Source organism: Stegodyphus dumicola, chromosome 3 (assembly GCF_044657685.1).
Source record: "Stegodyphus dumicola isolate Sdum_Otavi_A_Nest chromosome 3, ASM4465768v1".
Taxonomy (NCBI): domain Eukaryota; kingdom Metazoa; phylum Arthropoda; class Arachnida; order Araneae; family Eresidae; genus Stegodyphus; species Stegodyphus dumicola.
In genome coordinates this window covers 148,921,252-148,935,353 of record NC_140770.1, presented here as the reverse complement: position 1 = coordinate 148,935,353, position 14,102 = coordinate 148,921,252, and the positions used below count along the sequence as shown (strand labels likewise).

At 29.0% G+C, this 14,102-nt stretch overlaps 1 protein-coding gene across 2 annotated transcripts in view; it reads left to right on the top strand.

Moving 5' to 3' along the window:
• The window catches only part of hob (bridge-like lipid transfer protein family member hobbit), a 155,046-nt gene extending 141,209 nt beyond the window's left edge, over window positions 1-13,837 (top strand). For both annotated transcript variants that reach the window (XM_085813453.1, XM_035368583.2), the window contains 4 exons: window positions 465-577; window positions 4,811-5,023; window positions 8,734-8,832; window positions 11,267-13,837. In XM_085813453.1, coding sequence (XP_085669579.1) covers window positions 465-577; window positions 4,811-5,023; window positions 8,734-8,832; window positions 11,267-11,329 — 488 coding nt within the window. In that variant the 3' untranslated portion in view covers window positions 11,330-13,837. The remainder of the gene's footprint in view (window positions 1-464; window positions 578-4,810; window positions 5,024-8,733; window positions 8,833-11,266) is intronic.
• Window positions 13,838-14,102: the final 265 nt, after the last annotated feature.

Genomic DNA, 14,102 nt, shown 5'->3' with positions numbered 1-14,102 from the left:
TGAAACTGTAATGACTGTATTTCTTGTTTGTGTACACTGCAGGCACATCTTTTTATTTCTTTATAAATCAAGGAGTATGATAAATCAAGGAGTATGATTTCTATTTTAAGAAAACAAAATAGAAATTTAAATTGAGCCATTTTTTTCTCATTCTTAAATTTCTTTATAAATTTAATAGTTAAGTGTGATAACAAAATTACAATATATTTTTCAACTGACTGTTATTTTGGTATCCACATGAATTATGAAGTTTAATTGTTTGTAATAATTGATAAACTGAAATTTATATTTCTAAACAAAGTGTTATTTGATTGATAGCTCTGATTTGCTAAAATTATAGTACAATATTAGGATTCAAATCAGGCCATGTAAATGCTTCAGATTCAGTTCTCAGGGAAGAGAAAGAATAATTTTTTCATTCGAAACTCTGCTAATTGTTATTTCTTTTTAACTACTTATTTTAGAGAAAGCTGATGATCATTCAGATGATGAAGAACCAGCTACTTCTAAAAAGACTTTCAAACAGAAAAGGTCAGCTACTTTTTATGGAGAGAGAGATGATATTGAAAAAATGAAAGTGAGTACAGTTCTGACAATGTTATATGATGATACTGAATGCAATTATCTACATACTGTAATTTTTGTGGCAAGTTTGTGCTGTGTGATATATGCATCAATCCTCCTGATACTGGCAAAGTGTAATGATTTCAAAGGCAAAGTGTAATGATGTGGATTTCATCCACATATCTGTGATCTGAAAATCTGCTTATTAAAATAGGATTCCACTTATATGAATATAGGTGACATAAGCAATGTATTACATCGCTTCCAGGCTTCTAAGTTTTCTATAATTGTTATTTCTTTTAACCTTGTTGCAATATATATATATAACAAAAAAAAAGTTAATGCATTCCAGGTTCAGCATTTGGATTACCCTTCTCCCTCACAGCTCATAACCTTTATTCTTTATTTTTTAATTGCTTATTTTTTTTAAGCAGCAGTGTAATTTTTTTTTTGTTTGTCTGAAGGATCAAATCTTTCTCTTTACAAATACATAATTAATTAAACATTGCATGTATATTATAATTTTTATAACAAATTAATTTATTAAATTTATACATTTTTCAGTTAGAATTCATCTAAAGCACAAATATAGATACTATAATTTATATATTATTTAAAAAAAATTGATTTTATATGAAAATGGCACAACTGTGCATTATGCAGGACGAATCTTCTTGATCTAAACCTTCTGGCCCATCCTAATAAATTATATCCTTCTCCAAAAAAGGGGGCCAGGATACTTTTTCATAGATAACTACACTGCATGGTATTTGCTAAGGGACAGACAGTCTCTACCTTGTGTATAATACACCAAATGCAGGGAAAACAATAAAGAAGGAACTATTATGCAAATTTTATCCACCATCAGTCATTAAATCCACTATCAGTTTATATTTATGAAATGTCTTTGAAAACTGGTCAGGGAGAGGCCCTGGATTTCTAATTTCTTATTGAAAACATTTCCATAATCTTCCTAGAGCTGTGGGTTTAGCAAATTTTCTTCTCACTATGGGCCATGATTGTTTACAAAAACATCTGCATCATATGGGTCTAGAAAATTTGCATGTGCCTGTTATATGGCCTAGCTGACATGACTAACAATCACCTCTATGACTGCCCAAATCTTAATGATATGGAGACAATAATTTTGCACATGTTAACATTTTGCTTCTTCCAAGACTTTATTTGGCTGCCTGACAGAGACTAGTAGCTGAATAACCAAAGTTCTTTGTAGGATTAGGAAAAATTATCTTGTTTTTTTTCTTTTTCTTTTTAAGAGGGGGGAGCATGTAAGAGAGAGAAACTTAGCAGATATCATCGGCAAAATGCCTTCATGGCATTAATAAAAAGTCAATAAAGTTGTGGAGAAGCAGTTGACTGCTATAACCCCCTCTGACTGGCAAGGATCTCTCTCTCTCTCTATATATACATATATGCATAAAATAAAAAAGTATGTAAATCAGGTTTATAATTTAATTTAATAATAGCCTCTTAATTCCTTATTTTTAATTTGGGTATTTCCTTTTTGTATTCTAAAAGTAGTAATAACTTTTCTGGACTGCACCATTTCTAAATTAATTTCTTTCACATGACTTGTGTAACACTCATGACATAGCTAATTCGGAACTTGAGCTCAAATTTTTGAGAACTGAAACCTAAACCAAAACCTTCTCTTGGTGAGCTTCCATACTGGATAATTGTGCACTTTTGCTCCTGCCTCTGTGTGGCTTGGAGCTATTTCATTCTGCTCTCTTTCAATCACAACAGTATCAAAAATGTAAATATTCTGGAAATAGGCACGATTAGAGCACAAAAAATAAATTGTGGCCACAAATATCAATTGAAATAAAAATGAATATTTAATCTTACTTGGCTGCCAAGTTTCTTAGTCATTATGGATTCAATATTTTAGTGTTCTAGGCAATTAGAATTCTCCCTATGTTCTATACTGCCATCAATTACTTCTACATCACAATATTCCTATATCAGTACTTCTAAATTTGTTTTCATCACAAACACACACATGCGCACATATATATATGACTTCATATTTTTTGTAACATCTTTAGGAAAGTATATATTCGTGCTTCTTGAAATATGCCCAAGAAGTTAACATTTTATGGTTATGAATGAGCTCAGCTCACATTACAAATTTACAGCTGAAAAATATTGTGTGTATTTGGGAAGAAAGAATTGCTTAATCTCACAACCACTGAAGGGTTAAGGAAATGTATTAAAAGTGTATAAATGCAAGTATAAAGTAGTAGGAGCTTTAAAATAAAGAAAATACCCTCTTCCTTTTTCAAGGTAGTTTTAGGAAACTTTGGATTTCTTTCTGAAAAACTTTGTCAGTTGGGAGCAAAGTTTTCTGAAGTTGTGATAACACTTGAGTATTTCAAAGATAATCATCTAGCAATTAATAAAAGTTAGAATTCCAGAAGAACATCTCTATATGTCTAATAGAGAAGGAACAGAGCTGCAAGAAATAATAGTATTCTTCAGCTTTAAGAAGAACGAAGCAGAAACTCTACATTCACACAAATTACTGCAGACTGCAAGTGTAACTTCTACCCATGTATCTGCTTGAACCATTTTCTTTTGAGGAAATCTAGTTACGTTTACAGAAGCAAATCATATGTGTTCAGTTCGCAGTAGATTTAATCAGATGCCTGCCATTCAGAGTAGATTGCATTGGTATAAAGATCATCGTCACTGGAGTCTTAAGGTGCTGCGGTGGGCAACACTATCAGGAATTCAGGAAATTTCTGGAGGCTCCAGTGGCCATAGTTTCTCCTTATTACTTGATAATGACAGTTTAAAAATGGATGAAATATTAATTGTAATTGCAGGATTCATGTGACAATAAATAAATAAATAAACTCATAAGAAGAAAAAGATTTATTAACACTCCAAAAAATATCAAGATAGCAGCTAATAGTAAACATATTAAACCCATTGTCTTAGCACAATCTTTTCATTACTAGCACATCCGCAGTTTATCATTATTAGATTTAATTCTGTATTCCTTAGCATAAAAGTGGAGAATTTCATGTGTCAGCACCCCTATGATTTCATCACAATTCCAGCACCATTTGCAAATCAGTGGCTTTACACTAAAATAAGGACTTCCACACAGTCCTTACTCACACAGGACTAAGTAGTGATGAGTAAGAATATTTCTGCACAACATGGTCTGCATATCTTCTAGAATTTGGTTGCATTAAGCATACTTAAGATGTTCCCTGCACATATGTAATACAAAGGAGACCATTTCTTTAAAATCTGTAGGAACTTGAAGAAGGAATAGAAAACACTCGGGCTGCGCTTAAGCATACCAGACTTATGCAAAGCATATATTACACTTTCAAGAGTTTTATCATGTTCTTTTCCTTGATATAAAGTTTATATCATTTCAATTTAATAAAGATATCTCAGTTATCCTGCTATAGATTTGGTATGTTTTACTTCCTGAATCATTTATTATAGTTTGTAAGCTTGCTTTTCATTATTAGTTTCAAATGGGATAAATGGGCATTGTGCAAAAAGGAGAATTTTATATCCTTTGTTGAAATTGGTTGAATGATGAAAATGCAAATATAAATTGCATTTTCATGTTTTAAAGTGATATTTTAGAATGTATATTTAAGATTTATACTATACAGAATTGCATTAATACCTGTTTTTTTAACATAAAATCGGACTTTTTTAGAAATAAAATGTGATGCTAGTTTTCTTAATAGTTCAGTTAAGTTATAGCCTTAAGTTTTACTTGAATATCAAGTTTTGTGAAGATCACACGAGTAACTTTTTAATAGAATATAATCACAAACATTTAGAACATAAATAACAAACTGTATGTATGTATGCACAGGTAGACAGGATAGCGCAAGATAAATTGAACTCAAAGCACATGAAGTGTTAGGCAATATCATATTAAGTAGCCAAAGATAAGCTGAACCAGACATCGGAGAGTTAACTTGCTTTGGGTTTGGTTTATCTTGGGCCACCTGATATATATGCAATATATATATGTGTGTGTCCATGTAGTATTTTATTGCACAAAATTTCAACATTCATATACATTTTTAAACTTTACCTATATTTCAAGCAAGCCTTTAATTTGACTTATACAAAGATTTCTATGTTTTTACTAATAAAATTTTTATGCTGATTTATTTTTAAAAGGTGTGTCATCATGAATGTGCATATTTGACTGTAATATTATAATTTTGATTTTCTGTTGCAGGAAAGAGCAGATAAAAATCACACATTTTTTTCTATAAAAATACCTGAAGTTCCTATCCGTGTTAGCTATAAAGGAAGAAAAGAGAAGAATATAGAAGATGTGCATGATCTTAGCTTGGTTTTGTCAACACTTGAATACCATAATAAAACTTGGACTTGGTTGGATTTGCTAATGGCTTTAAAGAATGATGCAAAGAGGATTTTGCTTTCTCAAGTAAAATCGTATTTTAAATATTAGAAATATAACTGCATTATTATTTTATAATAAGATTAGTGAGTGTTTTAAAAAATCATTTTAGTAGATGTCTGTAACTGAGTTGAAAATATCTTAAGAATTGCCATTATCTGATCTTGTAAAAATGCATTTTTATGTTAGGTAAAGTTATATAATTTGTTCTAATTTTTTTCAAATGTTAGCATTTTTTTAAAAGGCTGTAAGAACATTTTCTATATGGAAACAGAGCGTGTTGACTTAAAATTTAGATCTCAAGCAAAATTCAGTATTAGTTTGTTGGTGATGCAATAGGAAAGTATGCTGGACAGAAAGTGATATGAGGTCCTTTTCGTCAAGTGGCAAAATATTCTATAGTGTAAGCTGAATAGGATTCAATGTTTCATAACATATGGCTAAGTGCTTAAGGGAAGGAAGGACTTTCTAAGGGAAGTTGGTTTGTATTCTCATTACACATAGGGCAAACTGCTATATTACACATGCAGCCAACCCACTAACCAATATTTGAGCTTGTGTTGAACTACCAATGTTTAGCAGTCGTAGCCACTGATAGACATCCCTACAAATTGAAAAAAGTGTATTGTAGTTGGCTGAACAGTACATGTTCACATATAGCATATAGTAGCATTCAAGCATGCACACTAAGGGTTAAAATATGCTGTACTTACAGTTCTTCAGAGACTTCAGTTTAAAGGGATGTATAAAAACTGTATAATGACATAAATAAAAGCATGTTTGCAGATAAATTGAGAAGAAATATGCAAGTTGAAATTGAATGTTAGGTAAAGTTCAATTTTAGACTGACTGCATTTTTTAGAAAAGTTGTATGTGTTTCAAGATTTAATTTAATGTTTTCAGATATTGGTTTTTAAATTTATTTACATTAACATTATCAAAAATTAACCATAATAATTCTTTTAATTGTAGAACACATACTGTTATTGTTGAAAACAATTTGTGGATAGTAAAATGTTGATATTATACTGCATGAAATGCCAAGAATAAGCATGTGAATAATTTTAAAAAAGAAAAGACGCTGACTTTCAAACTACAGTTTTTTTACGATTATGTAAATGTTATTACCAGTCCCCCTTCGTCTAGTTGTTTCTCCAAATTGGTTTTAAAATTTTGAATTTTGGTTCATTTTAGATATTTTGATAAATACCTCAACCTTCAACAATCAGTGCAACTGATTATGGAAAAAGAAAAAGTACAAGGAAGTGAAAAAGAATTTTGTTTCAGTTTTAAAATTTTTTAAAAATTGAGTACTATCCATTGTACATTTTACAAGGAAGCAATTTGTGCTTGTTGTGGAGTATTTGCATTCCGACGAGAATATTTGTATTTTGACATCTGCATGCAGTATCCATGTTTGCTGCTCTACCTCTGCGCACTTGTTATAATGTGCAAGTATAGACTTGAACTTTTCGCCGAGAGACTCACTTGCACGTCACTGTTCCTGCTTGTTCGTGGTCAACATTTGACGTTGGTTTATCATCATAGATTTTCTTTTTGTATTTTGCCTTTTAATTTTAATTAAAGTTAATTCTATGGTTATTACAGTTTTTCGCTTTCCTTTTGATGAACATTCTGACAAGTTTGGAGCATTGTAGCGTAAACCATCACCACATACTCTAACATTTCTAGAAAAGGTCAAATTACAGAATTGGTAATTCAGATTATCAGTGCCATGAAAGCAACTGCATTACCATCAGCAGTTATAAAGAATTTTTAAGTGGACTAGAATACGGATATTCAGATTTTATCCAGTGCAACGGGCTCGGTGGCTTTCCATAGAGGAAGTCATAAACTCTTTGCAGCTGGCATAGATGAAATCAAACTGTTCCTTGACAAAAAGGGTGTTGAATATCCAGAATTAACTGAAGGTCACTTGTAAAAATTGTAGCTTATGGTGGACATTACATCACAAGTGAATCAACTAAGTTATGAATTACAAGGCAAGAGGGAATGTTCCATTTTCTAGGCTAGAAGCTATTTTATTTTAAAAGAAATGCAATCTGATTTTTGTAGCCTAAGCAGCTTGCTAAAAAAAGATCTACAGAAGGAAGACTTAATGATTTTCATTACTTGGAATAGTCCTCCAGATTCATATCATGACACGGCTTTTTTTTATCTTTAATCACATATGCTATCTCTTGTCTTTTTATTTTTAGTCTTAAATTTAAGAATTTAAGAACTTCTGCTTGAGAGAATTACGTTTTTAAAAAAATTTTAAAAAAATGTTTCCCTGTTCAAATTTATTGAATTAATGAAAACTAAATTAATTTCTTCCATTCCTAGTGATTTTCAACATAATTTTCTTATATTTTATTTTATTTGAATTGTTTAGTACATGAATAAATGATACATTTATTGAACTATATATTATAAGATATGTTATAAGTTTATCTACACAATAGTATGTACATTAATTGTATTTTATTTGTATTTAAAAATACTTTTTTAATAATAAAGGCCCATCCCCACTCTATGGGTAAATCTCAAATTCAGATAAATAAAGGTTTTCATCCTCCCTTTAAGTGTAAATTATAAAATGAAATTAGCCAAGGAACATAATTTTAGACTATTTAATTAAAAATTAATGTTTTACATTAGAATCACATTATAAATCATTATATATTCTGAGTCGGGTATTATAAAGAGAATTTCAGTCGATTTGGAATTCTTTTTGAAATGTTATTGCTGTTTGTGTGAAAACCTCCCTAGTCTTCATATTTCTAGGTTTACAACTATGGCTTAAGTTGAAAAAATTTGCATTTAGTGTTTTCATTATCTTTAGTTCTATGTATTTTTTAAAGCAATCATTTTCTAATCAGAACTGCATTAAATGTAAATTGATATTCCAGCTACTGATACCATTGTAATTTGGAATTGTGTCTTAAACTTAAAATAACTATTTACAGACCTGATGTACTAAAACTTTCTAAGGATATGCAAGATTTTTACTCACGCTGATTAAAACCAATGATGAGAGTATATTTCTGTATGTTTTTTTTTAAATTTGGTAAATATATAATTAATGTGCAATATTGGGTTTTTAATAAATAAACAAAATGCTAATTCAGTATTATATGAAAAAGCAAAACATTTAACAGTCACAGAACTCACAAGTTGTAATAGCTAAAAAATTTGGCAATCTGTTGAATTGCTATCAATTCATAATAGCTGCTATTTGTTACATCACAATTACTTTATTCTAATGAAAATTGTTTCATTAGTGAAAATCATTATATTTCAGACTAAAAACAATTATAAATTCAATCTTTTGTTTAAATTATTAAAGAAGTTACTATTTTCAATAGAAACTTAAAATTATAAAATGCAGTGTATTAGATATGACAAAGTCTTCATGCATGCACATACACACATGTACAAGAAATTATATTTAATGATAAAATTTAAGACTAACTGTCAAATTCAAATTAATATAAAACAATACAGTTTGAATTGACGTATTTGATTTTTATTAAAAAAATTCAGATTACATATGAATTCAGCCCTGAATGAAAATTAATAGTCTTATGTGAAGCTACATGTTTCTGTATGCAGACAGTTATTAAATTTTAAACAATGGTAAGTATGTAAATAATGACAGCAAATGTGACATATAATAAAATTTCATTTATTTATTTATACATGCTTTTCTAATTTATATTTGAATTACTTTTCAGGCTATCAAGCAGAAGTTATTAAAATCTCGTAACATTCCAGAAAAAGACAATCAACCTCAAGAAGATGAAATAGCCTCCATATTACTTGGAACACATTCTGTAAGTTCAAACATGTATGTCTTACTGGAGATATTAAGACAACAAGAAATAATTTTTCTTAGTACAGTCAAAAGTCGTTAATCCGGACTCGTCGGGACTTCGGCGATTCCGGATTATAGATCATCAGTTTAAATCTGGTAAGATGGCATGCAGAAATTACAAAATTAAAAATATGAAACCGTAATTTATGATCTAAAGGGTATAAAAAAAAGCTTAATATTTATTTGTTTACTTTATTAAACATTTCTTTCAATGTAAGTTGTTTAAGTTGCTTCGTTTCACGTGATAATATTTTCTCTTTAATTCTATTAAACAGACATAATTTCTTGTTCAGTTACAAAGTTCTGCTGTTCAAGTCCTATAATTGCTGTGTTGAGAATACCGACTAATTTGTCAATCGAAATTTTTTTGTTTTCAATAACCTCTCTGTCACTTTCTTCACTATCGGAAGCGAATTATAATGACGAGGAACTTGATTTAAATCATATCAAAGACGGAGTGCATCGAGATGAAATACTACATTTAGTAAGGAATTATAAGCCAAATAAAATAAAAATATCTGCCCTGAAGATAAGGATAGTGCTGACAGATCAACTTCCAATTCATTCCCCCCCCCCGCAGAGCAGTGTGAAATTGATAAACAGATTTCGGATTTTGAAACATACTCTCGCTTTGTAGATCCTTTACATATTAGTAAATATATATCGGAAATTCTATTTGACATAATCGAAAGTTTAAGCTTACTTTTATAAAATTGCTCTAACAGTCCGCAAGAAATAATAAGCAGGATCCAATTCGAAGATTAAGGAACAATGCAATCTGCAACATTAACTGAATTAGATAATTTTAGCTTAGTTTATAACGTCTGTTATACATTAAACGCACATGCGTAAACGTATTATGCGCATGTGCACACGCACATTCGCAGCCGTAAAGATCTTACGCACACGCGTAAATGCCTTTCTGCGCATGCGTCAATGCGACGCATGCGCAGAAAGTTTGTAGCTTTGAGGTCCGGATTATAGATCATTCCGGATTATGGGTGTCCGAATTAATGACTTTTGACTGTATCTCTAAGTATTCTTATTTAGCATATTATTTGAATCTGTTTTAGTTCACAGTTGTCTTATTTCATAAATGCGTAGTTTGCAGATTTTCAAAACATTACTGCTGAAATTATTGCGTTAAGTTAAAATGAAAAAACAATAAAAAAAGAAGCTAAGTTACAAAAAGTCTGAAGGCTTTCAGATTCTATATTACACCATGTGTTACCTTTATTTATCAAATATCATGTTTTTCACACTAAAATCATAAAATTCAATTCAACAGCAATATCATAAAATATTTAAAAGAGCATAGCTTTAGAATTTCCGATATGCAGTCTCGCACGCTGGAGATAATTTTTTTTTCCCTCTGTACAGTGTTACCATTGCTCGCTTTGAAATCGTTGAGTTTCTTATTCAAAACTTACAGATGCATTACAAAATATGAAATAGATAATAAATTAAATTCCAAATTTGGGCTTCCAGATACCCATACTTAGATGGAGACTTACATTATTCAAAATTTGATGGCTCTAAGTACCATTGTTTTATTACAGTGCGAGAAACATGTATACATTTATGCAGATTCTTCATTATTTTTCTTTAAATATGACAAAGGGCAATAATATTTGGTGGCAATAATTTAAAAAGTGATTCACCATTTATAATGAATCAATACAAAATCTCAAAACGTAATTAATGCCTTTCTGGGCAAATTGATATTTTGGGCTAGGTTGACATAGTAAAACCATATTTAGAGTTAGTAAAATAGGTGCTTTCCTGGTGAATCCATCTGCATGGTCATTCCAGTTCCAGCTGGCAAAGCAGATAGGTTGTCTATGGAAGCCCCCCCTTTTTTTTTACTAATGTTTAAACATGAATTTAAAGTACCAATCTGAAACATTTATGCATTTATTTTGTTTTGATCATGTGTGCCTTTTAATTATTATGTGAAATTCATATTTTCTTAAATTTTAATACTGAAAACTTTTTTTATCTGTTCATATCAATATCTTCATTCTATTCTATGGCTGTTATTATAGCTATCGCAAAGGAGCTATTACTTTCGTTTTTATCATTGAAAACTTAAAATGTCTGTTTCACTTTTGAAATTGTTGCCACCAAATATTATTGCCCCATGTTATATTTAAAGAAATTAAATAATGAAGAATCTGCATAAATGTATGTATGTTTCTTGCATTGTGATAAAACAACAGTACTTAGAGCTATCAAATTTTGGATAACGTAATCCTTCACTGAATATGGGCATCTGGAATTTTTTTGTTCTCTTTACATTTATTGTTTGTTAAACGGTAAAAAATTTTATGAACATTTTAAAATAGAGTGTCACCCTTCTCTCTCTGTTTTAACATATTTAATTTCTTTCATAGGTTGGGTCAGACAGGACACTGAAAAAAGGATTTCTAAGTAGAATGAAGAAAGATCACCATTAGTTGTGATTATATACAAGTAATAATAGGATTGAGAGAAACAAGTTGGACTGCTAAAAATTTTTCTTCTAAAACTTGACACACCTATCAAAAAATATTTTCCAAGATTCTAATCTCATTTTAAGCCCCCCCCAAAAAAAAACTCTTTGGGATATAATTGATATGAACTATTTCTATGAAATTTAACAGCAAAGACAAGTATCACACAAAGCATGCAAATGTTTTTGATAAATAAAGTATTATAAGGCATTTTCTAAATCTGGTAATTTTTTTAGATTATGAAAATGTTTTATAACATTTCATCCTTTTCTGGGTGAATTGTTTTTTTAAATTTTGAATTTATAAAATAGGATAATTATATTACAATATTATCATTTTAAATAGAATAATCGTTGTTGTAGATAAGTTTTGATACTAGCAAAAAATGGTTTAATTTCAAATTTTCAACTTTTTTTTTAATCATGTTGAGTGAAGTTTATTTATTTATTTTATTTTATATGTTAAATTTCAAATTATTTTCTCATTTTTTCAATGTGCTATGTTTTCTTTGTTACCCTTTCATAGAAAAACATACCAGTTTAACTCTTCTTACTGAAAATGCAAGTTTTTACCTCATTTTCTTACCTCTTTATTTATAATTTTAACATATAAAAGTCTTATATGGTGATAAATGTATTTTTTGAATTTTAGTATTTTTATTTAAAATATTACACACAGAGAAAAACTGCTTTTGTATTTATTAAATTTGATTAAAAAATAGATAATTTGTAAAGCATTTACATTAATGATAATTTACAGCTGTTTAATATATGTATTTATGCAGAATTAGATACAATTGTGAATCACTGAAAGTTGTTATGAACACAAATCATTCCTGAACTATTTTAACAGTTATGTTTTTTTTAAATGCTGATACAGAAAGCATTGTTCGCAACTGAATCAAATTTTTGTATTAACAAATAAAATATTATTAACGATGCATGTTTATTTGTACTTGCCAAAAACTAGAATAATTAACTTAAAATGTCTAATTTGTGCTAATATAAATTCAGTAAAGTTCTCTATAAATATCTGTTGCAAGTTTAAAATGGAGAAAAGAGTTTAAAGTATTTTAAGTTCAGTTTTGGTTGTAGTTCATTGATTATTAATGTTTTAATACTTTTCATTACGTAATAACTGACTTGCATATTATTTCAATTTTATCTCAGCTGTTAACATTTTTAAAAGACTTAAATATAAACACAAATAATGACCTTCCAATGAAAAGGTTAATACAGTGGTTCCCAGACTTAATTTTCATCACCCTTACGATATCAGAATTTTCTCACGTTGCCCAGATTTAAAACAAAGGTATACAGTGTGCAATTGATTAAGCTAAGTTAAAAAAAATCAGTGTAACATGATTTATTTAATTAGTATGATTTCAACTGTGCTAACAGTTTACGTAAAATGCATTAAATAGTTGCAAATTTTGAACAGTAATATAATCGAATAAGTAAATCATAATTAATTGGAGGGGTGACCTTCTTGTTTGCTGTACACCTCAGATCTTAGAATCAAATTGGAAATAGTTCTTTTCTTGTTTCACTTTCTTTTTCTCCTGATACTTTCATATTTTATCAATGAGTGCTGAAAATCCAGTTTTACAAAAATATGTCAGACACGGAATTAAGATTCATTACATTTTGCATCTTTTTTTGTGGGTACTTAAATGTCGGTGAATTCCATGATGTAAAATTCTATTCTAACCAGTGTTAATTGCTATATCTTTTTTTATCATTATAATAGCATAATTTTAAAACCACATAAGTTGTCAAATCAAGCACAACCTCGTGTCATTCTAAATATAACATTTCTCTTAAAAAATGGGATTATTTCATGTTGCCCATTTTGGGAACTTTTGAGCTAAGTATCTGAAATCACAGTAATTAATTAATTTTCATTTTATTACTTTTTTCAGATACAGAAATACCTGTAAGGACTTTTTAATAAACAATAACCCAAATCTAAACTATAGTTCTTACCAAATTAAAAATGAACTGTATAATCATATATAATAGAAATTGTTATGAATTAGGTTGCAAAAATATTTATACTAAAATCAGTTTGAAACAAGCCAGAAATGGACAAATATATATGTTTGATATTTCCATTGTAATACCATTTATTTTTTTAAAGGGATGTTGAGGTATCTACAACCATTAACATTTTATGATATTACTGAATAACAATTTACTTATTTGCAGTTATTTCCTAAATATAACTATGTCACTGAAGCATTATGTGGATAAATATTCAGTAATAAATGCTTGTAAGTTTGTTCAAGTAAATTTGATCATTTGACTTCTACTTTGAATTTCTGTGGATATTTGTAACAAATGCATTATACATGAATTTATATAGAACAAACTGTATTAAAATAATTTGTATATATGTATATGTAATTTAAATACTGTATAATAAATTCATTAAACTTGTGATACAATAAATAATTATGAAATTTTATTATGATATGATGTTCAAGGTGCATTCAGTATTTTTTTCCCCCACTGTGATTTGTAGATTCAAGTACTGCCTGCTATGAAATTGGATTGATAATATAGAGTGAACGAATTGAGACATTTTTATTTTATATAAAGCTGGAGAAGATTTTATACAAAGCAACCTTTTTTCATATAAAATACATAAGAAATGTACACAAAATATAAATGAATGTAAACAAATGCATAATAACACAACTAATCAATAAAACATTACTCTTCAATTAAACTTATAG